The sequence below is a fragment of the Perna viridis genome, chromosome 13 (genome assembly GCF_037379345.1).
Source record: "Perna viridis isolate PV_CMFRI_1.1 ecotype Kerala chromosome 13, ASM3737934v1, whole genome shotgun sequence".
NCBI lineage: Eukaryota > Metazoa > Mollusca > Bivalvia > Mytilida > Mytilidae > Perna > Perna viridis.
Window position 1 is genome coordinate 7,175,641 of NC_142457.1, and position 27,906 is coordinate 7,203,546.

The 27,906-nt window shown below is 31.4% G+C and overlaps 2 protein-coding genes and 1 long non-coding RNA gene across 27 annotated transcripts in view; 1 reads left to right on the top strand and 2 right to left on the bottom strand.

Annotated features, from left to right (window-relative positions):
- On the bottom strand, positions 1-27,139 carry LOC148599414 (uncharacterized). Of its 10 annotated transcripts, XM_088558883.1 has the most exons (10): positions 21,911-22,075; positions 19,783-20,538; positions 14,043-14,092; positions 13,287-13,586; positions 12,501-12,622; positions 10,962-11,142; positions 9,053-10,469; positions 2,630-2,921; positions 1,838-1,898; positions 1-1,489 (listed from the first exon to the last, which is right to left on the bottom strand). In XM_088558883.1, the coding sequence occupies exons 2-7, from the start codon at positions 19,812-19,814 to the stop codon at positions 10,306-10,308; spliced, it is 849 nt and encodes a 282-aa protein (XP_088415009.1). In that variant the 5' UTR covers positions 19,815-20,538; positions 21,911-22,075; the 3' UTR covers positions 1-1,489; positions 1,838-1,898; positions 2,630-2,921; positions 9,053-10,305. The 10 variants fall into 10 exon arrangements, with proteins under 10 accessions (XP_088415009.1, XP_088415008.1, XP_088415010.1 ...); XM_088558882.1 differs by lacking the exon at positions 2,630-2,921 and having other exon boundaries at positions 19,783-19,960; XM_088558884.1 differs by lacking the exon at positions 2,630-2,921 and having other exon boundaries at positions 1,861-1,898.
- Positions 3,090-8,093, top strand: LOC148599415 (uncharacterized). 2 transcript variants are annotated; one of them, XR_015918055.1, is made up of 3 exons: positions 3,090-3,173; positions 5,464-5,561; positions 7,910-8,093. It is a non-coding gene; the product is annotated as an uncharacterized LOC148599415 (long non-coding RNA). The 2 variants fall into 2 exon arrangements; XR_015918054.1 differs by lacking the exon at positions 7,910-8,093 and adding an exon at positions 5,861-6,062.
- The window catches only part of LOC148599416 (uncharacterized), a 96,671-nt gene continuing 94,837 nt past the window's right edge, over positions 26,073-27,906 (bottom strand). For all 15 annotated transcript variants that reach the window (XM_088558853.1, XM_088558851.1, XM_088558856.1 and 12 more), the window contains one exon: positions 26,073-27,861. The gene's annotated coding sequence lies outside the window, so the exon portion shown is untranslated. The remainder of the gene's footprint in view (positions 27,862-27,906) is intronic.

The following is a 27,906-nucleotide window of genomic DNA, read 5'->3' on the forward strand; positions in this document are numbered from 1 at the left end:
TTTCAGTATAAACATATTTTATTTAGAAATTCTAACAATAGTATAATAACATATATACAATGTAAGGATTCGGAAACAGGCTTTAAGCTTTTATAAATCCGTTTCCTAGGTAAATGAATGACAAATTTGTACAAATAGTGCATGCTCGTACTCTTATAATATTTACGAAAATTAAATAAAATATGATGAAAACTTAGATTTTTGGTATGCAATATGAAATTGAAAATGAAAATGAAAAAGATAGGGAAAATGACTTGCTGTGCAAATGTACAGTGAATGTTAGTTTTAAAATATACAAAACAGTCAAGTAAATCTCTTACTCTTGATAATATACAACTGAGGAGTTAAAAATGGCAATGTTTTGGTCATCATTCAGTTGGTTAGATCCACAGGTTAGAAGATTTGTATTAACTTCAACAGGGATTTCAGCTAGCGAGGCTAAGAGTTCAGTTCTTAGAAATCAATATTTTGGACAGTGGAGAAAAAAGTGATTAGTGGTTTCAATTTCGCCACTAGTACAAGTAGGTTAATTGACAAGATTTAAAAAAAAATAAATGGGAATTAAGGGCGCCAGAATTCAATCGCAGTCGCGAATGTAGTATTTGTCCTAACCTTGTACCGGTATAATAGTAAGCTGGTATTTGATCATTTTGAATACGGATTAGGCGCTTAAAGATTGCAGTAAAATATACTGACTTGACATTGACATCTAATTTGTTCCACAATTTTACTGTTGAAGGTAAAAAATAGTCTGCGTAAAGATTAGTGCGAATAAAAATGTTAGCGATATTATTTTCTTGTCTTGTAGTTACAATTGCAAATCGCCACAATCAAGTCAATTTGATATTAATTTTAAAACAAAAATGCATTGCTCTCATATTACAACACGTGTAATAACACCATTTTTGTTTTGATTTATTAAAAAAAAAAAAAACTCAACTCAGGTTACTACTTACAATACAAATATGCATCATCGAAAGAAGAAAATCATGTTATGAGCAAACCTGCCTACCGTATGAATGCGAAGTAAGACGTTTTTAACATTTCTACCCTACATATTCCCCTAGTTGACTAGTATTTTTCTTTTTTTTTCAAAAAGTCATTATCTTACTTCAGCCGATGATTAACTAAAGAAACGTCCAATTTAGTTACAACTTTTGGTTGCACATTACAGAATTGTAAATGATGGTGACGTGCATTAAATCAGAGTTCAACAGTTTCAAGTCTTGATTATTGTAAATTCAATATACAATGTTTAATCCTTTCAATGAAATAACAAACATCATCGAATACATTTGCCAGATTATAACTAAAACTTATATAAAAGACAATACAGAATGATTGCATCCTCCTCGTGAATCACCTCACATTTTTCTTTTTTATCGTGACATGTTCTGTAAAGCAACGATTACTTAAAGTGACATCCCTTTCATTTTGTTTTGTGATCTTTCAATAAATCCATAATAATGATTGGAACTCGATTCATGGCCTGTTAAAGTAAAAGAATTGATAAATTAATAAGTTTGCTAAAATGTATCTACTTTTATATGCAATAAGTGAAAAGGATGTACAAATGGGGGGTTCGCAAGCAACAACCACTACAAGTACAAAAAAAACATATAGAAATAATGCAATGTTAATCTGTAAGTTGTGTTTAGTATTTGATCATATCACAAAATTCTTTATCAATATGCGGACGGACAGTTCTAATGTATGTACCTGACATTGTCACACGCAATGAAAATATAAGCATTTACTGTATTTACAAGACTTTCTCCCTCAAATGACTGACACATAATTTAATATTTAATAGTATCAGATATACAAAAATACTCACCGTTTTGAAACTATAGCACGTACATCTTTGTCCTTCTGTGCAGGATGGCTGCAGGATTTATCTATCAGTGAAATTGTTTAATATCAGACTACATTGTTGTGTGGTACAGAACAATGTTTACATAATAAAATTAACATGATAGCATTATGTTACTCTTTGTTGTTAACCATTTGCGTATACTATTTGTGCTATTTTGTACTAATTATTACGATTGTTTAATAATTAAATGCATTTTTTGCCTAATAAGATGTTTTCAGTTTCAATGTGTGATTTAAATCCTATGATAATGAAGAAAGATTATATTCAAAACTCTCTTCTTATATACGAGTAACAAAACATGGCTGTTGAAAAAAAAAATTAGCTATACCATAATAAGGAAGTCGACAGAGCAATCGCATTTATAGGGTAAGCATTCTTTGCAAATCAATATCAAAGATTAATTATGTCCCTTTACAAAAAGTAATTGAGGACAAATTAAATTTTGTAAATTTCAAATAAATATTTCCTTAAAACATCGATGTGTCATATGTTGACTTGAGGTTCCGCTAAAGGAAAATGTCATTTATTAATTTCTACGTTATTACACCATAAAAAGACTTGAAACTTTGTCCAAGAAGTTAATTGTGTTACTATCCTCATATTTTTAATGTTATGCCACGTATCACAAATAGTATAGTGTAGTTATTTTGAGAATTTAAAAAAAAAGTAGGGTCACTTCAGTACACATTTAAATAATACAAAATCTTTCCCAGTACTTCATTAGACTTTTATCTAGTGCAAATTACCCCTTACATGTAACAAATTTCTGTATTTCACGCCCTTCATGATTACTTTCAATTTCAAGTCAACAAGGCAGAAGCCGCCATTTTTTTAAATCTTGGTGGGCGGTGTAAAAACAATCTAAAATCTCGGGTGATACTGAATTGATCTTGTCAGTGCCGACAACATTTCACCCAAAAATATGTTTGCATAACTGTAACTAAAAAGTATTAATGATGATAGTCGTTTTCATCAGAAACTGCTGTTTGCATCCTGCACAACTAGATCTGTCCAAATCGAAAGTAGATTGATGTATCCTTTCGCTCTAAAATGTTTTTAAAAAAATTTAATTTTACAATGAAGTTAAGATTACTCTTCTAAATTTTGAACATGCTCTCAAATGGGAAAAAAATATTCATCTTATTTATTGTCACGTGTATTTATACTACAACTTTCGCTGTCGGTTTATTTTACGACGTATGACATCCGGTTACGTGTGAGCTGTTATTCGGTGACGCCAAGGATGTAAACACAGAGACAAAATGTTTGAATATTTAAAATCGGTGACTATATTCGGGTATTCATCTACTTTTTATTTAGAATTGACTTTAATTTAAACTTTTCGTCAGGTTGTCAACGCAATCAAAAAATGCAACCATTCTCGATCATTTAAATGTTCAAATGGTTTCATGCCCCATCATCGGCCATATTCACCATGCTTTTTTACTTATTTACTTCATTTAAACTTTTTTTTAAACTGAACTGTTAAGGTTTCAGTCGTAAAAATGTATATGATTTTACTATTAAACGATTAAAAAGTATTTTATGATTATCTGTGATATTTGTCGTGTGGACACATAATGTATGGAGGGAATTTTCTTACATGTTGTTCTGTCTTTATCAAAACACCACAAATTAGGCTAAAACTCCTGTTAAGGGATCCCTTAAATATTTTTTTTTCCATTATAGAATAATATGGGGTAAGCATTGCCTAAATCAATGAGCGCCCTGAGCTTTACCATACATGTACTGTCTGTGCGAGTTCATAAAAATTATGGCATTACAAAGAGTCAACCCAGATGAATTGTTTTGCTTCGCAAATGCAGTATTTTTGTTTACATTTAGGCAGCAAGCAAAATCAATTCTTCTATTTGAAAATTTGTGTTGTTAATTATTAGGGAAGTTTTTTTCAATAAATGAATAACTTGGAACCATTTTTTCCCAAAATTCCCAATCCATGAGCATACCCTTTCCCCTTGTTCTCAAAATGGTCCATAACTTTATAGCACTTCACAATCATTTACATATTTTTATCCCTTAAGGGCATCTCTAGCAACATCCATATCAGTTTTGACCTGTCAGATCAATCTGCACAGATATCGGAAATCTTACAATTTTCTATGGATGATGAAAATATTTTACATATATCAGGCGACGTAAACAAAATTCAGATGACAGCTGTAAATTCCAAACAAGAAAATGATTGCCTTTCCTACCTTAGATAGTTGTGCTTCAATTTTGATTATATAATCGGAGTTTTTTTTCCGAGGCGGGTTAGGTTCTTGACAACAGCAACAGTGGAACAGTAAAGGAAGTATATTTTTATTTTCCTTATTTTTAGAAGAAATATGGGAAATCTTGTCCCATGGACAAACCAACTGTTGTTGAGACAACTCGTATTATGACAATGATAAAGAAGATATACATTTAAAAGAATTCTACTTGATACTTCAAGAATTTCTAAAAGACCAACAGGGCCCAACCATAAAAATAAATGTAATAGCGACTCAAACACATTATAATGGAGTAAATGTTATGAATAAATAAATAATATTTAAAACTAAAGTATGATTGGCTGTCAATATCACTGATCCAAATACTACCTTGAACCATCGAGTATAAATGACAAACTGAAGGAATGACATTGATTTTGAACAGCGGAAGGGATATGGACAAAGACAAGAACTATGTTAAAATCCAATTAAGAGATGCAAGTTTGCAAAGTTTAATGCACGGATAATTCGACAGATAAGGTTTCAAATTTCATACCAATCTAAATGAATATTTATCCAATCTTTTTTTGTATAAAATTTTGTCACCTCAAGATAATATTAACAGGTTTTCTTTATAAAAGAGCATGAAAAACTGAAATTTTGGTAGTGAGTTAAACTGATAGTTGGTAACTTTGGAAAAAAATCAGCAAAGCGGAACAAAATGTAAACTTGATTTTAAACTCATCAAGGTAGATTCACTTACTAAAAATCAGCTCAATATCTGCAAGCGTTTAGAAAAAAAGTGTGGAAAACTTAAATTTCCGTAAATTCAAGGGCCATAGGTCTGACAAAAGTAGGTGAAGCAGAACAAAATCCATACTTGATCTGTAACTCATCAGGGTAGACTCACATACCAAAAATCAGCTCAATATCGCAAGCATTTAACAGCGCAGAAAACTTAAATTTCAGTATATTTTTCAATGTTCAAGGGCCATAACTCGGACAATAATTAGCCAAGCAAAACAAAATGTTAATAAGATCTGTAACTCATCACGTTTGACTCCGATACTAAACTCGGCTCAATATCTGCAAGTGTTTAGAAAAAATGCGAAAACTTTTTTTTTTTCTGAATGGACAGACAGATGGAGTGCAAATGTCCCCTTCGGCTAAATAGTAAATTATTAGTAAATAACAGACTAGAAACCACCTTTTTTAACGCCACTGTAACCCTCTCTATTCAAAATCTCTGGGTCTGTAACATTAAATAAATATAATGTTTCTCCAGCTGTCCCTGGATTAAAAGACCCTTCTGACAAGTATATGTACATGTACATAGTCAGTTTTGAGAAAAATGTGTATATTTTTATTTGTCAGGTTGTTCTATGAAAAAGTGACAGATCCATGCAAATACAAAAAAAAATAGTACTAAGATGTATAGATGGAGAGAGATTAAGATGTAGACCTTATTTTAGGTATTACATGTATACATCTTATAGTTAAAGAGTGAAAGTTCACTTGGCATGTACATGTAAATAGAAATTACTTTTTGAGTAAATAATGTGGAAGTGTCAGATAATACTCAGTATATAATTCATTGATGATAATCAGGTGACATCTAATAGGTCGGAGTAAGTCCCTTGCCTAATTGATTTTTACCAATTTTTTATGGATATTTTTCAATGTGTATTAGTTATTTTGAAGTATACATTATGTTCTCAATTATATTTTTTGCAGTTCTTTGGGGTGTTAATGTCAATTATTAATTTTGTAGGAACTCCATATTCATCTACAGTGCTGCATCATTACATAAATCAGCATAGAAAATCTGGTTGTGTCAAAAGTCACCGTGATAGCACCTCCATTTCTGACTCATTGTTTTTTTAAACTTTAATGATTTGTAAGTACCAATTAATCTTAGATAGGATGGATTTTCCTAGAAAATGGTCTAAGTGGTTAACTGTTTTGAGAGGGGACTTCAATGCTAAAAAATAAAAATTTAAGCTTATCGCCTGGATGGGGCCTCTATATTTTGGATTGATTTCTTTAGTAAATGATAAGTAGCAAAAAAGCTTGAATAAGATTAATTTATTTTTTTCAAAGAAATCAGTGAAGGCAGGGGGCTACTTTTTATTTGCGGTCATGTATTGGTGCGTGGTCGTTGTCTTTGTCTGTAGACACTTGGTTTGTGTGCTATTATTGGAGTACTGGTTGATATTTATAACGTTGCAAAGTTACAAACTCCAAAGGGAAGGTTGTATTGATTTTGGGTTGATAGCCCAACCGTTTTAGAATAAGGGGCCTGAAAGGGGCATAAAAAGCATTTGGTAGAATTCAACTTCATAACTGTAGTACAAACATAAGAATGTCTATGATATTGTTCCTTAATATTCTATAAAATGGTTGGTTTTGATTATGGGGGTAAGGATTTGAACTTTTCAGAAATTAGGGGCCAGAAACATCCATTTTCTTGATGTCCTGACTATTAGGGAATGAATCTCTTTGAAATTGTATTCCAAGGTGATATACATGTACAATATACCACCAAAGAAAGAGTGGGATTAATTTTTGGGGTCTAGACTTTAATCATGTAGACTGAAACAAGCATTTTCGTTATGTCTTAATAGTAGCTTGAATAAAAGTGAAGGATCTCACATAAATTTTACTACAAGGTGCCATATCACGGAAAAAAGACTGTGATTGATTTTTTTGGTTGTGACTTGAGCCGAGTAAGAGTAAGGGGTCACTAATAGGCCATGAAAAAAAAGTACTTTTTAAAATTATTTCTGGACAATAACTTTATAGTGAAAAGAAATGGATCACTTTAAATTGTACCACAAGATGCCATATTTTCACAGAAAGATTGGGATTGATTTTTACAGGTTTTTACTAGAACTATTTTGGAAGAATGGCCAAAAAAGTGACCAAATTGGTTCTGGTCAAATTTTTATTCTGTGTCAAATATCTAATCGTAATCAAATTCCGTAGCTGTGTCAATTTTAAATGGTGTGTCCATACCGTGTTTCAGGGTGTTTTCCAAATATTAAGGGTTAAACTGTAGTCATATCAAGCTGCACCCTGGAAAGCATTTTATTCGAGTTTACCTTCAAATTTGTTAAGTAGCTGGCAGCAATAAAACTTTAATAGAATTAATTCTACAGTTGAGCATAAAAGGAGAGTTAATTTTATTTTAGGTATTGGAATTGAATTTTTCTAAAGAGTGAAAATGTGTGCTCATGGGGTAAATGTTACCATGCTCACCATGGTTGTTTGATTCAATCATCTCTCAGGGGCCCATTGTGTAAACTTTAGCAATTTGTTTCAAAGTTTTGAACTTAACCCCTTTATTCTGCCTCCAAAAATGGCATATTGAATGAAAAATCTTACAATATTAACCTAAAATCCCAATTCCTTATTTACCCTGAAAAGTCTGTAAATCAAATCAACAACATTGTCCTTATTTTAAGGGCTGCAAAAAGAAATTTGTTTAAGGTAGTGTGTATTTTTTTCACATACATACGCAAACTTTTTTTAACTTGCAAAGCTCTATCATGTTTTTTTTTATTATATCTATTATATAATCCTAACACATTGAATTAGATCCCAATGGCCTGCCATATTTTTCTCACTAAAGAGAAAGTGAAAGTAGCTATAAATAATAAATAGAATTGAAAGTAGTCCCAATATAAATGTCTTCCATTTAAATATATTTTGAGTAATTTACTTGTTACAATTAAGTATAGTTTTAAGATTTAGAATCGGTTAAAAAGGGTAACTTTCACTAGATACATGTTTGTTAAATATTTTTGTTTACTTTTTTTAGGTAAATATATATTTACAAAAGATATGCATTTAATGGCAGTCTGGCACCTTTCTATGCAAGATTCAAGGATTACAGTAATGGAAAAATGTTTTTAAATGAGTTAGAAAGCTTGTGCTAAATGAGAGGAACATTTTGGTATACGATATGATGTTATTATGGCATACACGAATAAAGTATTGAACTTTCAGTTTTTGGTTTGTTTTCCTTTAGCGGAACTTTTTTTCTACTTTGGGACAATAGCACGCATCAATGTAACAAGTTTGATTACCCTGAATCTCGAAATAAAATAATAATCAAATCAATAAATTATTTACTAATCATTGATTATTTTAGCAAGTACATATCCTTATGATAAGGATGTTGAAAAAACTAAGAGTGTGGCACGAATAGTTATTTGGACGCTGTCTTCATAATGCTAAGCATGCAAATTCAACCTTTGACCTTAGAAGCACAAAGGACCCAATTTTAGTTTGACAGGCGGTTAGTATCGAGGACGGATTTTAATTAATTTTGTATGTTTCGTTTTTCTCAAATGATTATCTGTTTACAGTTCGCATCCTAAGGTTTTCTTCAATTGTTAAGAAAAATAATTTTAGTTGATTTGAAATTTTAAAAGATATGACAATTTTTCGTCTTTTCATGGGTTACACCTGCTTCATAAAATAAACACTCGGCGAATTTCTATTAAGTCATTAGTTCAAAATCAAGTTTAAGCAAAATAAATAAAAAGAAATGACGGTTTTTTATTTATTTACTTTTTTTATTTATTTTATTTTTTTTTTTATTATTTTTCTTTCTTGGAAAAACGTATTAGCCATGTCGAGGATAACAGTTAAACGTATTTCTGGAATCAACTATACGATATGTTAAACAGCACCTGTTGTTTTTCACATTTTGACTATTAAGGGATGTATTTGTGTGTCATACATGTAACAGCAATATTTTTTTTAAAGTTAATTAAAGTCTGTAATCGTCAAAAGTAAGAATTCAAATGACCGATAAAATTAGATTATAAACTCCAGGATCTATACGTATGTTTTATAAATTCACGAATTATCTTGTCGACTTTATTGATTGCGTTGTGGTCATTCTTTTCTTTTTGATATTGAAAGCATACAATAATATACATTGTACTTAACATACCTTTACTAATGCTATTAATAGACGGTAGAGTTTTTGATATTGTCTTGTCGTTATATTGTCCATCCATAGCAAGATCTTTCCGACGCTGTTCTATTTCATAGTTAGTTCTTTCTATTGTTTTGTCTTTCTCCGTCTTTAATGTTGTTTCAGTTGATATTTTTTTAGCAAGAGTTTTAAGTTTTAAATAATGCGAGTTTTCTATATAAAAGAGCAATTAGAACTGTATGGTATTTACTGTTTTGTATTATATTTACGTGCATTATGTGTTATTCGACATAAGTTGTGGTTTGTTGAGTTCAAGCTTCATTCGTCTTTTTCACTTTAATTTTGAAAGAATATGGTTGTTAGATACAATTTATCACGTTGTTGGTTGAAACCCGCCGTTTGGAATCTCAATTCCACTGAACGTGTGTCTCAAACTCAAAACGATAATACATCTCAGATAGATTGGATATTAGATTATAACCATTGGACACGGTTTTTTAATGAATTTGTCAATTTGTAAAATCAGATAAGTCACTCACAAAACAAATAAAGGTCCTCAAGTATTTGAGTAAATGGCTTGTTTTCAAACAACAATAAATTCTTGACGACATTTTGTTTTATATTGAAGTATAGTTTATTACAAGTGTTTGTAAGAATCGGGCAAAATGGGAAAAATCAGAAACATGCATGTCAAAACCCAGCTGATATGATAATGTAGTATTACTCAAATTTACTTTCTCTATTTAAAACCATTATTTGATCTCTGCATCTGTCAAACAATTGCGGTACCAGCTGTTTCGGTGGTGTAATAATTATTTTGCCAGATTTATATTGGACTTGACTTGACTTGATTATGGATTGGATAAGTGTTCGGTATATTTGTTGTTTCCCTTATTCACCGGTTTTGCTCAGAAATTTTGCAATGGAATGTTTAAAAAATGAGGTTTTTGAAATGTTCATTTTCAGGGCTTTTAAATGAAGTTGTAACTCAATACACCAACATGGAAAGTATTTTTGTATTTTTTCCTTGATTTTGATTTGCAAATAGTCAAATTACACTACCATAATGATGTTGTTTTTTTTTCAAACCATTTTTCACTCACTGCTTGAGTCTTACAGAGTCTGACCTTTAATAGCAGGTTGGTCATGATATGTAATCAAATAGCTATATTTAAGACAGATATGATCACACAAGCATTGGCTGCATAAAGTCATAACCAAGTTTAATTTTTTTTAAAAAGCCGTTCATATGAAATATTGCTAAAACATCAAAACCCATTAAAGTATAATATACAACTACTGAGACGACTGTATGTTTTCCTTCTTCTATATATATAAGCTGAAGCTGTCCCTACGGCTATTATTACAGCAAGGGCTATGATGATACCAACGGTTGTTATATCATTTCTATGTGTATCAACGGAGTTGTCAGCTAAAGGAATAAATAATTCTATGATGCATTTAATTACATTTGATTTATTGTAACGAAAAACTTACGAAGCGATGTATGATGTTTTTGAGTCGAGTATGAAAATGTTGGATTACTAACATTGTTTTTGATCAAATTGATGATTACCGAATTAAGTCAAACCCAATGTCATTCACCGAGCTTCATTCGCGTACATGATGATAGGTTTTGTTTATTCATGATAACCACTTAATTCTCCTATTTATTATTAATAAGATTTCTCCCTTCTTTGTTGCCATTGTCAATATAAAATTCAAATTTTGAAAAAAGATGGATTGCTAGACATTTTGTGATTGTTTATGACATTTTCGAGCAAAAACATCTGAGAGTCAAATTACCAGATTTATTTCACAGTTTCGATTATTGAAAATGTTCAGACTGGAAAATTACTGCTTTCTATATAATAGCTTTAATTTATTTATACCATAATTAAAACCCAATTGTATGTACACTTACAAGAACATTGTGTTAGATGTTCGAGGCTCCTTTTGACGATGTATTTACCAACAGAGCAGACAACTGTTATATTCTGTCGACAATCAACATCAGAGTAGCTAAGATTGAACTGAGCTGATGCATTGTAAAACATGCCAATTAACTGTCGTCTAGTCGTTATTTGTGTCTTCGATTCATGCTCCTTTTGAAAAGGAAAAGACAAATTGATTGAATGAATGAAACTTATATATGCATTGTATGAAAAAGAACACAATGACATTTTTCTCAGTAAATGGAGGTCAAATCACAATTTTGTCGAATTTTTGTTTTCTTGTAACTTCACTTACTTAACACTCATTTTTTAGCTTTAATACACTACACAATATTTGAACCACAGCAATCATTTTCTAATGTACTTACACTTCTATATCTCAAAACACCATGGATATTAGATTTGGCAACACTGGGTATTATTGTCCTTCCTAGTAATTTCGTTTAAAATAAAGCCTTATAATTTTTGTCTTTCTTCTTCTTACTTTGTTTGTGTCACAACTTCTATTTCTAGGGGGTTGATAGAAGTAAACTCTAATCTCAAGGGTTCTATGCTTTGTTGCCAATAAATGTTAATGCCCTCACATATCGTGCAAGAGGCACATTTGTAAATGGTCACAGGAATAGTAAGTCCCCAGTACTACTGTATTGTACCTTAGTAATAGTTAAGATGAAATCAGATACATATATATAAATTGAGTTGATAAGAATATAGGTTGCTAGATTCGGATGAACATAAAAACCAACATGTCCGTTCAGATACTTAGGTAAGAGTGTTCAAATGAAAAAGGAATTAACCCACGACAATTATCAACCAAAAGATGGCGAGAAAAGAAGTACGTACTAGTCAAACATGAAAAAGAATATAGAAGATTACGACTAGATTGCAATACAATCACCAGGTCCCGAAAGCTCGTCTGTCAATCGGTCCAAGTCAAATAGTAAAACATAATACACATTCGTAAAATTCAAATATTTTATTACACAATACATAAAATATTCATATAAAACAAGATTGCAGATTATTACATTTTTTTTCATTTGAGTAAAAATATAGATGCTTTTACTAATAGACGTCCATCTGTAGACTTTAACATTGGTTTTTATCACTCAATGTAGTACCGTAGAAAAATTACATGGATTTCTTTGTATGCATATTTAGATTAGGTAATGGACCTTGGATCGAAGAATAACCTTAGGTTTTATTTGTGTTAATTTAAGTGTTTTTTGAAAATACAACCAATGCAAATTTATTTTGTTAAGCAGAGGACGCTTACCCTACCGGTGCACCCGGTCCATGCCCCCATTTTGTTTTCTGTGGAGTCCGAGTTTCTCATTTGCTTTTGTTACTTCGTATGTATGATTTTAGTTACTTCTTGTCTTAGTTGTGTATGTCTGTTTTTCATGTCCGGTCCTTGCCCCTTGATTACATTCTTTTGATTACTGTTATAACCTTGTTTCCCTTGATTATTCTTTCTTAAACATAATAATGAGTTAAGTTATACAAACATCTATGAGAATACGGAACATTGGCATCGGATAGACCTCTCCTAAATTTAGGCTGACTGTAAACAGTTCTTGATGGTATTGATCCCGTTTCAATAATGATATATCAAAGATGTTTGGATGTTCTAAAAAGAAATGTATTTTAAAGTTTGTAAGATTAACGTCTGGTCGCTATTATTTGTTTTGTCATATTTGGCGATGTAATGTTTGCTTAATTTTTGTAAAATCCAAAGAATTTCCTGATGTAGACAACGATTAGTACAGGTTATGTTTTTGAAAAATTTATTTTTTTTTAAATTCGAATTACCCTTGATCTTCTCTGCAAGTGGTCAATTTGATTAAAACGTTTTACAATATTGTTGTCACATAATATTCTTTAAATCAATTTTGTTTCAGATTCTTGAAAATTAAAGGAATGTTATGTTGAAGTGAAAATTAAATTTCATAGCACAGACAAAATGGTAGTGATAATTCATTTTTGATTTCTACATAAACATGCATTAAGTTATGGCTCCCGGAAAATCTTTCAAATATCGTACAACATAAAATTAAGCAGAGAGTTTTATGTTTGAGAAAAATGAATTTTGTCTTTTTAAATTCTTCTGAACAAATAGTTCCCGTCAGGTTTTGTTTATTTTATATCTCTATACAACCGGTCATTTTTAACAATATCCAAGCACTTTTTTTTATTGGTTTTATGTTATAGAACAAACTCGATATATTAAAGTGACCATTTACTCTCTAACTGAGTATTACATTTATCTGTATCTAAGTCGAAATCTAACATACTTTCAAATTCATTTTCATCCAGTTCAAGAACTTTGCTAACTGTTAGAAAATCATATAAGCATGAGTACTTTACATACAAGTCATCTTCTTCAAAATGCTCGATTTGTAGGAAAAATCCTTGATAGGATGAACTTTGTACATATTTCGATGAGTTTACAGAGGAGCCATGATGAACTATGACGTTTAGATTTCTCATCCATGTCACTTTGTTGCTGCAGCAATCAAGAATTGCAGATAAATTGCAAAATAGAGTAGCACTCTCCCCAAATACTACTGGCAAATGTGTCAATTCTAAAGACACTAGAAAGAAACAAAAAATAGAATGCTATTAGACATTGTTTTTAATTGTACATAAAACTATGAATTTTTGCACTTGCTTACAATAGGAAAATTTTATTATATAAGACAGTGTCAATATATAAATATCAAAAGTTGTTTTACCCATCGTAGTATTAAACATTAGTGTGTAAACTTTGCTTAAGGCATTTAGAAAGTGCTTTGTGGATATATACGGAAACATTCTAGGGTAAAACTATCCACATTAAAGCCTGGCTTTTTATTTAAAACATGACATTGGCTTCAGACTTCACGGTATACATTGTATATATGCAATAAACATTATGTAATTGTTTTAGCACGAAAGTTTAAATACTTCTATTCAGATTGAATGTTGCATTTTATGTCTTATGCGCCTATTGCGCGTATATTACCTCGTTCGCTTTCCGCTTTACAAAATAATGCAAGAACCCAAAATACCTTGAATAGGCTCATCATCATCCAATAGATTTAAAGATATGATATGGCCCCTAAAAATAACAATGACGTAATTCAATAAAATGAAATCAATTAATGCTTCCAAATAAAACCATTTTTAGCACGAATGATAACACACACCTTATGAATAAATACATTCAATGCATTGTTGAATCCAAGGACACTTACTATCAAAGAATTGACTAAATATTAATTTGTAGTATTTTTAACGAATGTTTATAAATTTGAAACCGTATTTACCAAGAAATGCAAATCCAGTTATATTTGGGCGCACGTTCATATGAGGTGTGCTCCTTGTTTTAGTATGATTCAGAGGGTAACCTTCTGATAAGTAACTAAGTGCATTGCCATGACAAAATATTGAAAACATGGTTAAGTCTAAGCTGTTTTATTCTTTTTTTCTACAAAAAGCATATTAACACTGTCTAATACATCACACTTTTTGCTAGCTTTTTCTTTTTTTCAACATTCGATCACAAAATTTGAAATTATAATAGTGAACAACTCAAAGGCGTTTTCCAAGAATGAAATATGTTTTAAGTCCTTAAGCGTATTTTTAGGAAGAATTGTGAAAAGGGGGGGGGGGGTCGGGAAGTACCAAGGGCTCATTTCAATAGTCATTTCCTTTTTCATCATTGATTTCCTTATTTGCCATTTTAGGTCGCACAGATTTGGGAATGATCGGAGTCGAATCAGGAGGGGTCATAGATCTTATTCACATTTATTTCTTTTTTTTTTAAATTCATTTCGGTATTTGCCATTTTAGGTCGCACAGGGTTGGGAATGGTCGCAATAGACTTGGGGGTAAGGGCACGGGGTAAGAGATCTCATTTCAATATTCATTTCCTTTTTCAACATTCATCTTCTTTTCGCCATTTTAGGGGGCAAATAGGTGGGAATGGTCGCAAACGTCTAGGAAGGGGTTAGAGATTTTATTTCAACATTAATTTCTTTTTTCAACTTTTATTTCCTTATTCGCCAATTAAGATCACACAAAGTAAGAAATGGTCGCGATCGACTTGGGAGGGCCATAGATCTCATATCAATATTTTTTCCTTTTTCAACTTTCGTTTCCTTATTCCCCATTTCAAGTCGCAAAGGGTTGGGAATTTTTGCAATAGACTAGGGAAGGGTCAGTAATCTTATATCAACATTCATTTCCGTATTCCCCATATTAGGTCATTTTCCTTTTTGCTTATGTAGTCATTGGGCTGGGTGAGTCAACCATACATGTTGCATAAATGTTGAAATGTGCCCTTTGTCCATCCCGAACCCCCTCTCATAATCGTTCTCTAAAAGATGCTTAATGATTTGTTAGAATTTGTAAAAAAAAAATATTTCATTTATGGAAAGCACCTTTGAGATTTTTTCCCTATGATAATTTCTAATTTTGTATTCGAAGGTTGAGAAAGGAAAAAAGGAAAAAGGAAGAAACTACTTGAGCTTCGTCCCTTATAAATGGCTATTTTTCTTTTAAAGTGGTTTTACTCGTGCATATTTCATGCCTTGTTGTACAACACCTGAACTTATAGACTAATTAAATTGCAGTATTAGGTTTCTTAATAATATGACATCCTCCTCTAATTAATCTGATTAAGGTATTTCATCTATGCCGGTTTTTTTGGGTGTATCAAAGGAAGTTTATTAAAAAATATTGTAAGTTGTAGTAAACAAGACCTTTTGATATTGGCCATTTTGTTAGCCAAACCTGCGGCTTAAATACTGAAAAACTGTTAAAATCATTGGCAAAAGTTATTTTTTGGCACATTGGATTATTTGTATTCAATACAAATTATGCTTCGTGTGCTTTATTTTTGTAACCAAGGTTTTTTAATTGTACCACGTGTTTTGGGTTCATTTTTATTTTCTTCAATTTTATTGAAAACATTATTTTGAATCTAGTAGTTATTTGAAAATATATGTGTCCGTATGATTTTGCAAGATTGCAGGAAAGAATGCATCGTGTAATTGGTACTATATACCTTATACACGTAAGTTGGAATAACATTAAACAATAAATATCAACCTCTTGTCTGTATACTAGCATATGCCTTACTTTCTATAAAGTTCCTTTAAGATCCATTTAGATATTAAGAGGCTGGGCTGTCTTTGAGAAATTCATGCGAAAACTAATATTTTATCTAAAAGTCATTTTTTTATAAATTAAAAATAATTTGTGTGGGATTTGGAAATTAGTAAGTATAGATACCAAAACAAAACTGTAATTATTCTTGCCAAACATTTTTCTTTTAATAGAAACGGTCATTTTTAAGTATTTGCATAATGTTGATGATGACAAAATTGAGGTCATTTAGCATGACAAAATTTGGACTATTTTCATTGTTAGAAAAAGAAAGTGTTAGAATGTTAAATATAAAATAATTCTGAAAAAGTGTTAGAACAACATTCCTTTAAGTTAAATAAGGTCAGTTTATAGTTTATGTTGAAAAATGGCATTCTGTCAAAGAGTAATCAAGGGAACTAAGGTTATACCGGTTACCAAAAAACAGACATACAGAACAAAGAACATAAATTAACCAAAATCATACATACAAAGTAACAAAAGCAAATGAGCAACTCGGACTCCACTAAAAACTGGGAGCATGAACAAAATGTACCTGTAGGATAAGCGTCCTCTGCTTTTCTAGAAACCACCGACGAGTTGCTCATACAAAGTCCGGGGTAGACGAAAGAGGAAAGGAAACTGCGTATGGGAAATAAAAGTATACAGTGTTGAAAAGTCATATATTTAATGCTATTATATACTGATAATAGTCTTGAACTGGTTGTTTCCAAAAGATGTTTCGAATTTTTCAGTTGATAAATATTGTAGGTTTTTTTTCTCTTGTTTTGATATGCGTAACTCGGAAGCATGTCCTTGCCGAAATAACTTTCCAAATTACCTGTATATGTGTGAAGGATAGCCCAAAATGTTTTGATAAATGTTGGTAAGAATCACGGAAATTTTGTAGTTTGCAAGTGTACATGTTCATTTTCAATGTATGGTACAATGTTCTGAAAAAGCATGGAATAAGCCTGATTATGATCTTATTTTTCTTGAAAAATAAAGCAAAAAATAATGAAATAAAAGAAATACTTAATGATTTAAATTATCTAAATATTCGGAAAATAGTTTTAATTACAAGTATGAATGAATGCAAGAAGGTGATTTAAGCATTCCAGTTCCCCGCCTTTTTGTATTGCGCTAGAATTCTAACAAATGGGCTTCTGGAGCAGGGTTATGTTGCTGCAGGGTTGGAGTCATCACTACAACAGTTTTACGGTCGTAATCATGAACTCTTGGAACGTTACGGTGTATCCATCTGCGCCATGAAAACAGATTGGTTCAACGTGTCATAGTTTTCCATTCCTCTTTTATCTACCCCGGACATGACTTTTTATGAGCAACTTGGGGGGGGTCTTTAGAGAAGTAGAGGACATTCACCCTACCGGTGCACCTGGTCCATGCTCCCAGTTTTTAGTGGACTACGAATTGCTCGATTGCTTTTATTACTTTGTATGTATGATTTCAGTTACTTTATGTTCTTTGTTGTGTATATGTGTTTTCCATATCTTGTCTTATCCCGGGATTACATTCGTTTGACTACTGATATAATCTTGGTTCCCTTAATTACTCTTTTATCAATTTAGATCGGAGATCAGAATTGCTATAGCAGTCGCCAGAGCCTTTATATTTGTAAAGCCTGTTATCTGAAACTTGTGTAAGAAAATAGTCCCATTGACATATTCCATTAAAGCTAAGTATTTCTTATATATCCGATTTGATTTTATGCTATTTACGCCAATAAACAAACCCAATTAACAACTTTTACCGCGAACTAAATATGCTGATTAATTTGGTTCGTATTAACAACGATCAACTAAAAATGGTTGACCTTTTACCAGTACCTGTTTATTTTCATGCCATTCGTATATTGTCGACATATTGAAGTTGTCTATGTTTTTTTAGATGTATAATTAACTATTTTATGATTAGCCAGAAATCAATACTCTGCAAGGCTATAGATATCCATCGATTATAGAATCAAATATACAGAAGAATGCTGATGGTGTCTTGAGATATTTCATGTAGACTTTGGCGGATCAAAATATTTTCAAAATGGGGCAGTGGAACCAATCAAGAAACTTATAATTAAGAAAAGGGTTCCATGCTATTATTTGCCACTCACTTTTTTGCCAAACGTTGTATTACCTCCAAATCTATGCACCCGATGTATCACTCACTGTATCGTGTATTTTTATTACGGTTACCACCTCGTGACAACGGAAGCCCGGAGATGACAAATAAAATGAAACTTTGTTTAGACGGTAGCAAAGGAATTTCGACAATACATCTAACGGAATGGTGTCAGTCTGTGGGCTGTTAATATTGTTTTTTTTGCAATGATCATTTTGTTGGGCTATTTCGGCTGTGTGTGAAGACAATAAAGCCGTGGGTGCTCCAGGTGGTCCACTGCCTTAAAATGCATGGATTACATTGTCTGTATCAGACCTAATTGTTGAAATTGTATTCTTAGACTTTTGCGTTTATATTGATATACGTGTGTCTGGAACAAGGTGCCTAAGAAAGTATGCACTGTAAATGGATGTCTTTATGATAACTTGTACCACTGGAGCTATACAGCTTATTAACTGAGGAAAGTAGCTTGTTGAGAGGGACATGTACGCGGGTGTGTTAAGGAGAAATGTCATAAATTGTCATATTTTCATCTACGAAAACGAGCTACTTTTAAACTCTTCTTAATGAGTGCAATTTCGTCGATGTTCATATATTTAGTATACAAGTTCAAAAAATAAAACCTCCAACACACAAAACTATCAACAAAGTGTAAAAATGTGCAATAAAAATTAGTCACGTGATCGGTTAATCAAGCCTTGGTCGGACCACATAAATGTCAAAAGTGCAGTGGGAAGATGACAGAATTGTACATCCAAATTTAAATAGTAGGTCAATGAATATGTATATTTAAAAAAATGCTGCGGGAAGTGTAAAAAATCTACATGGAAGTTACAAAATGGCTTGCAACTTGCTATGGTGAGGTATTTTTGCGTTTTCTTGTATTTCAACGAATATTAAAACAAAATGCTATCCTGCATCTAAGTTCCAGGGAATATTTATTCACAAATAAAAGGTCAAATTTCTTGTCAATCTCAGCTGAAAACTGATGAAGTTTGGTAATATTCTAACTTGAGATTCCATATTGTCACCAAAATGATATGTTGTCCTGCTGTTTAGTATGGGTTTGAAGCTTCGAGTTTGGAAATATCTCTGTAAAGACAGTAAAATTCAAATAAGCATACCCGTCATGCAATTAAGTTACTGGTCAGTCAACGTAGGCCACACGGATTAAAATGAATTAAATAATCAATTTCACATGTCATTGAAAATTATTGAAAGGGAAACAATATTCCCTGGTTAGATATTCTGTTTAAAACTAAAAGAAGTACGTATACTTTACAAATTGATTAAAACTATTTAAAGAAGATTATATAAACAGACATTTACATCAATTTACAAATTTGCGATCGGGTTGTAATATATGTACCATTTCATACACATTTTGGCAGATAAAGATTTTTGAAATTCATGACAGTTGCTCGATGTATGTTAATAGGTCAGTGATGAATGAATCCCGGCCAAACCGGTCCCGCACATAGTTACCAACACAAAGAAAATTTAAAGTACAACTTAACAACTTACCCAAACTTGGAGAACTGTTTTACTGGTAACATGTATGACTTCAGAACCCATCGATGATTAAAGTGTTAATGCCAGCATGACGTCTCATTTGTTTACTACAGGTGCTCTGACGTTTCAAGCTTCTCTGTGACGTCAAAATCGACACAAAAAATGCTGCCAGTGTTGTTATGTTGTGTTTCTTTATTAAGATGAGGGTTTATTCAATCGTAAATTTCATATATTGAAAGAACTGAGGACTTCATTTAACACTAAAAATATTCTTATATGTTATTAGATTTTGGTTACTTCCGGAAAAAATTCTCCCAACTTAAAACGTCAAGTATTGTGTGTGTGATCAGACGTCAACCAGATGTACAAGAAAACTCCTTAACATACCCGCGTACATAAGGAGATGCTTTATTTCAATGATTAAGGCGGCTTGAATTGGATATCGAACCGGAATACTACGCAAACAAACTGCCGCACTGCTACGATGCGTCGTAAATTTGGTGTTTGTGAGTGTTTACTACGTTTTCTTGTTATGACCTTCTTAATCCGAATGATGAACATAAAGTTCATTGCATATATATATATAAAAAAAAACTTTTTTTTAAAATAAGTCATGTCTTAATTATGAATGTTGTTTATCTGCCATTTTCCTAGGAAATATTCAGAAAACAACATGGCGGCCATATATCGGCCATCTTGGATGCGTGGAAAAAATAATTTGCAGTTAAATTCTTTCGCAGTCATCTATCAATATGACACATTCCAATCCTAAAAAGGTTTCATTGAAGTCCATAAGTATAAGATGAAAGGTTATAATATATAGTATTTAGACTTTCTCCAATATTCCAACCTGCTTAGAAAATAGTTTGGACAGACGGATGGAAGGACGGCCAGACAGGGTGAAACCTATATACCCCAAAACTTCGTTTGCCGAGGGTATAATAAATAACCTATATCAAGCACCCCTTAAAATGATTCCTTATTGTTTTCTACATTATGATATCAAATTCGATTGAGTGGTTTAGGAGGATTTGCACTTACAAGGGATGTGGACAGACTGAGGATAAATAGACATGAATGTTGATGTTATATACGCTGAAGCTTTGTTCGACAGGAAATTAAGTATGGCGATTTTTAATGGTAACAATTAACAACAATGATGTAGCCAAAATATTACCCAAATATAAATATATTGCAGTTTGTTAATATCATTTGAAGTTTATATATATTATTTACATTTATATAAGTAAAGAACGTTGAAGTAAAAAATATTACATTGCACTTACAAGATATGTGGACGGACTGAGGATAAAATGAAGTTGGAGGGGGATTTTATATATGCTGAAGCTGTATTCGACAGGAAACTAAGTATGACGATTTTTTTTGTGCTTTTGGCTACCGACTTTGGGTCAACCTGTACTATTGGTCAATGGTTTATTCATGTTTACATATGACAAGAAAGCATTCAGTTCTTTTTTTTTGTTTAAATAAAATATTGCACTGTCTATATGCTGTTGTATCGAAAGTATCTTCATAAGATGGCTTTTCATATAAAATGGTAACAATTAACAACAATGATGCAGACAAAATATCACCCAAATATAGATATATTGCAGTTTGTTAATTTCATTTGAAGTTTAAATATATTATTTACATATACACAAGTAAAGAATGTTGAAGCCAAAAATAGTACATACATCATAGCCTGATTCATACAAAAACCTAACAATGTTATTTTTATCTTTAACATCACAGTATGCATGACGTAACAAGTCTCTAATGATTAAAAAAACTTACTCCACGTTACAGAAATGGACAGAAACAAGAAAAAAATCAAATAATTTAGGGTCATTGAAATATTTCCGGGACAAACTGAATTTGAGAATCAAAGCCTGAATGTGAAGTTGATTTAATTCTAGTAAAGAGATGGGCAAATTGTTTTATATCCATGTGCAAACTTAACTTTAAATATAATTGGTGGAAATATCAAATACGATGTGGCTTATATTCCTCTAGACTAAATGTTTAAAAGCAAGTTCCATTGTTCTATACAAATGTAGTACCAATACAAATAAAAAAAGCATTAAAACAACGTGTTTGGAATGCACATAAAAAACCTTTTTCATATTAGTATACATACACTAAGACAAAAGTAAAAATCTCTTCCCATAAACGCACCACTAAAAATCCTACATTGTTTCTTAAAGCTGAACAAATATGTCAACCTATGGATTTGATAATGACCAGTATTATTTTATAATCCTTCAAAGAAATTATTTCAAATATTTTATTATTCAATACCAACAGACTATGACAATATCGTACATATATATGGAAAAAAAACAATGGAACTAAATTTAGAATTAAATAACAAAGGTTTTATTAACTTTATGGAACAATAGTATGAACAAAAGATATCAGTAGTAGAATACAGATTCTAATACGCAGTTATTATTTTGAAAGACGGTTATAAAGGACTATTAAAAATATCATTCAACAGATTGTAATATTTTTCAATTCTAAACACAGTTATCATTTTGAAAGATGTTTTAACATATCATTGTATAAAAAGAAACTTAAGCCAACATTAAGAACAAAACAATTTGTAAAAGGTTTTGTGTTTAGTTGAACAAAATAATTCATCTTTTTGTCGTGATCACAACTTACAATGGTCCATCGCTTCAGAGAATTTAAGATCGAATTCAAATTATGATGTCTTACTTTAATGTTTATTAGTTTATGAAAGTCTAAGACTGATGCCATGGCGGCTATCATGAATGCTTATTCTGGCAGATCTAAGACTGATTACGGTACGCAGAATAACTAATTGTTGAAAGACTTAAGAACACATATGGTTACCAATGGTAAGCAGAAAAAAATGATTTAAACTTTATGGCTCTTGTAATCATTCAAAGAACACAAAAAAGAAGAAAAAGGTCCATAGGCATTCAAAATTCAGATACACAACGCAGAATATGAAAATCGACACACACAACAAACAACATGAAAATAGACACACACAACACGGACATAAAAATGGACACATATAGCAAAGAACGGGAAATAACCGAACTAACACATATATAGACCCAAAGATAAATAAGCAACCTAGATTCCACGAGCACTGGTAGAGTAATCGTCTTCTGCTTTTCTAGAAACATCCACAGAGTTGTTCATAAAATGTCACGTCAGGGTGACGGAAAGAGGACATGCATTCACATTGAAGCTACATGTACCAAGTATCTACTTATACCAGGGCTTTGTTTAAACAGGGTCTAATTTAATTACGATTTAAAGGACATGATTGGTATTTTTAACTAAAGAAACAACAGATTTACTTTATATTTCATCGTTTGTTTACATTCAACCTTAGGGGAAAAATCCTCCTCTTTTTAATTTTAGCTTGAAAAGATTTACCTAAATATTTTTATTTTCCGTCTACAGGGACATGTTCAACCATAGAGGGAAAATCCTTTTCCACCTAAGTTTCATCCCACAGTATCCTTTTCTCCCAGAAATTGACCCTAGCATTAATGCATCCTGCTTGTATCATTGAACCACTCTTCTTCTTGTCAGATGATTCAGCACTGATTAAGGAATGGGTGGAGCTTTTGATTCTTTTTGAATTCTTACAGATGTTGTGGTTGGCAAAGATTACACATGTTATGTACTGTGCTTTTAGAATGGTTGATTAGATGCGATATATTTACCTTTTTATTCATTTTTTCATGGCTGACTCAGCAGCCAATGGTGAAGGTTAAGTCACTACTCTCGCAATTGTCTTTTTAATATAATGATTTAATCTTCTTTTTTTAAGCCATATATTCACGTTCTCTTAATCAAAGTTAGTGTCTGTCTTACGTTGCATTACTTCAGCTAAAAAATCTATCCCGAAATGGCGAACAAGAACGATTATTAATATCATTGATCTGATCTGTGGGATTTATATCTAAATTTATATTGCAGGTGCTTTAGTTTTGTATGATGTCTTGTTTTCCTTATCTGCAGTTTTCATATAACTATTTTATTCCGTTCGATTGGTTGTGTATTTCAAGTGGATTTAATATTGATGGACTTACAGCCACTGAGATGATTTATGGGTTCATGTCAAAAAAGATGACGTACTTCTCGATGTAGTTTACTATAATCTTAATTTTTTTTTCAAAACCATATTTTTTTCGGTAGGCGTTCAATGCAATCTTAAATTTCAAAACTTTCACCATCAACGAAGTAATTAAACAAAATTATTATATGAACTTTTAAGTATATGCACATGCATTTGATAAATTAAAGTAAAAGCAAGTATACCATGGTTAGAACGAAGAGCAATATATTCATAATCCGGTGACAACTGCAATACCAAGGAAAAAAACTTGGCACCATAAATGAATCAATAAACTAAAGGAATTGTAAACAGAAACAAAACTATTTAGGGGAAACCTGGGCTGTACAACAGACCGAAGGTATCGACCAGGTGCACTTGTAGGGAGTTGTTTTATGATAGGAACTGACCGTCGATATTCGATATAACTTGGTTTGATCCATAAGGATTACCAAAATGTGAACTTTCGCTTTAGTAGTTCATTTCTACCAAAAAAAGAAACAAAAACAAAACATGTTTTTGGACTTTCTGGACATTACACTGACCATTGTCAAAATTATCAAGAAAACCCAGTATTCGTGTTTCAACCTCATTTGCGTGATTAGTAGTGTCATAAATTTGACAAATGGTGTTCATGTGAAGGAATGTTTAATCGCCGATTAAGAAGAATACTTTCTCATTATGTCTACGTAAATATGAAATAAGTAGCTCTTCAGTCAGTAAGTCGTAAGAAAATAATGCAGAATGTTTGCACGAAAGTTTGTTTTTTAAGACAGACAGACAAATATCATTACCAGACCTGGGTACACAAAGACCAGGGTTCGAGCTCGTAAAAAGGAAATAAACTTGATGGAGAAAGGTCATTCATTTAAAATCATATTTTGCAGAGTTTATTCTACATGTGAAAATATTAAGTAATATCAAATCATAACAAAAATAAACATTTTATTTTAATAAATGACGCTTTTCTATCAAGAAAATTTCCGGTTTTTACCGTTATTGCAATTTGTTATACGGACTTTTATATTTCTTTTTGACTCTTCATTTTACTACCGCCTAGACTGTATTAGTTCGGCATTTTTGTTAATACCCTCCATTTAAGTTAGTTCTTACCTGAATTCGTTTTTTATTGTTCAAAGTGGCAACACTCAAGCTTTTTCACTATATAGTTCAAGCTCTAAGATATAATAAATACGAGGCGTATTCCTAGTAATGTATATTCTTAATCTTCATTCGGTATTGTATATATTCTTAGAATGAATGAGACAGGTTTTCTAGGAAATCAATTTATAGAACATATTCAATAGATATTTAAATCTGCGAAAAGGTTCTATTGCTACATTTTGTATAGAAAGATGATAGGCTTATTTGATACATGAATACATGTTTTAAAAAATATTTGTTTAAATCACAAATTGTTGACTTGTAGTCTAATATAAGATGCACATATCCTTTCAATGGTACAAAAATGGTAGTTTCGTCGAAGAATATTTTCTTATGTAAGATTTGTATTTATGTAAATATTCTAACTGTATTGAGAATATTTAATTTTAGTTCCAAATATACATACTGTTTAGAGTTTGAAAAATTAAAACTCTAGTATGTGTTTGTGCTTGTCAATTACGTTTTGGGGTAGGTATTCAAATAATCGCCATATGTTTTCTCTACAAATATGTTTTACCTCGTTTCAATGTTTTTCTAATGTCGTTGGGGTTACATTTCATATGATAAACCTTTATAATATAATATGGAATTTGATGTAGTTTTACAGAAAAAAAATTGTTGCCACAAAGATATTATATTATGTGGTCTAGGATGAATTGAAATTTCAACAAAAGACATGGGATAAAATGGACAAAGAGTGTGTTGCCATATACCTAAAAGCTTTATCTGGTAGGAAATCAAATATTGTGATATTTCTGAGTATGGTATGTCTTGTAATTACGGCTATAGACAATTGGAATTGACAAGTGCGCTCTTCGGTATCGGTAGTTCGACGTCACAATCCGCTATTGTTGACGTCGTTGGTAACATTGCTAAAATAAAATCGGCCGAAAATCGGCCCTCTGGCACTAAACGTAGTATGTGTAAATCGGCCGAAAATTGGCCCTTTGGCATGGAAAGAGTTAAGTTTTGATTGGTCCTTTACATAATCAAATGGTGTGTTCTAATGATTGCTCATGTATACATATGACAAAAATATCATTCATTTCTTTTTTTATTGAAATAAAATATTGCACTGTCTATATGCAGTCATATAGAAAGTATTTTCATGAGATGGATTTTCATATAAAATGGGAACAATTAACAACAATGATGTAGACAAGATATTACCCATATAGAGATATATTGCAGTTTGTTAATATCATTTGTGGTTTACAAATATTTACATTTAAACAGACGAAGAACAATGGCAGGTTGATACAAAGAAATTACCACTGCCCATCTTGATACAAGAAATATTTGCTGAAGATACAAAAGAAATCTTATCTTGTTTTTTTTTACCTATGACATCACAGTATGTATGACGTAACAATAAACAACATTCTCTGGCAATACAGAAATGGACAGATACAACAATAAATTTGGGTCAGAATTTGTAGGAACAGTGTATATTTTAAAGCTACCATAAAAAAAGTAAAGGTTATGTATATCGGTCAGCAACTTGTTACACACTACATTCTTAGTGATCTTTTCAATTTCCACATGTTCACTGGGGACCACTCCCCCAATTTAATCTTAACGGTTTATCGCTAGCTAATGAGGTGTTAAAATGTAGAAGAACAGCCCTAAATAAGTCATCTTATTGTGAAAATTGCATGTTTTATTCTACATTTATTCACTAAAGGCTGGAATAAAAGTTTGCCTTTCATAAAATATCAATTTGAAAGAGTTGATAAACCTTTTCCAACTTAAAATTATATAATATCATCTGAAATTTAAAAAAAGAAGGATAACTGAAGGATTTGAGGATAATGTTTATGAAATCAACAACTGGATGTGACATTGTTCTTTTTCCCAGATTAGAAGTTAACACCACTCAAAATGTTTAATGTTGAAGGTAGAAATACCAAAATCAAAGTAGATAAGCAAGTTTTGTTGTAACATACAAATGTAGTACCAATACAAATTAAAAGTACATTAGAACGTGTGTGGGATGCATATAAATAACTTTCTCACATTAATGTATGTAATAAGATAACATTACAATTCTTACCATAAATGCACCTTTAAAAATCTCTGTTTTATTCATTTATGGGTTCTTAAACATGAGCTGGAAAATTACCAACATTATTTCAATAGAAGATTACAAGATAACTGTTCCATCAAATAAATTGCATATGCAATGATAATAGATAAAATATCTAAATAGAGATGAAATCATACATGCAAAAACTATGGAACAATAGTATTAACAAAACATTACAAATTCTTAATACACAATATTTTAGTTTGAAAGACGTTTAAATAACTATTGTTTAAAATAAAACTTTAACAACCATTTAGAAAAAAACAATTTGTATCTTAAATTTACGATTTATGTAAGACACGTGTGTTGCTTCATACCTATAATTATGCAAGTTGTTATCAAACCATAGTTTTTATTTTGTTTTCTAAGCATTGGAAAATAATTGTATTGTCAATACAAAAATAAACTCTTATCCTCTAAATGCAGTACATAGGTTTTGTGTTCAATAGATCTGACAAAGTCTTTTTTTTCAAATGATCACAACTGACCCCAATCAATCATTTCACAGAAATTTTTACACTGAGACCAAATTGTGATTCCCAAATTTAAAATGCACAAATAACAAAACTTTGGTTTTTAAATTTAAATCAAATACAAAAAGACACACAACTCAAAGTCTAAGACTGACGCCCTGGTGGCCATCTTGAATGATAATTCTGGCAGATCTAAAACTGGTACAGAACACAGGATAACTGGTTGTTGAAAGACTTGAGTAGTACATGTGGTTACCATCGGATACCTGAAAAACAATTTAAATTTCAAACTTTATGGTTCTTGATGTCCT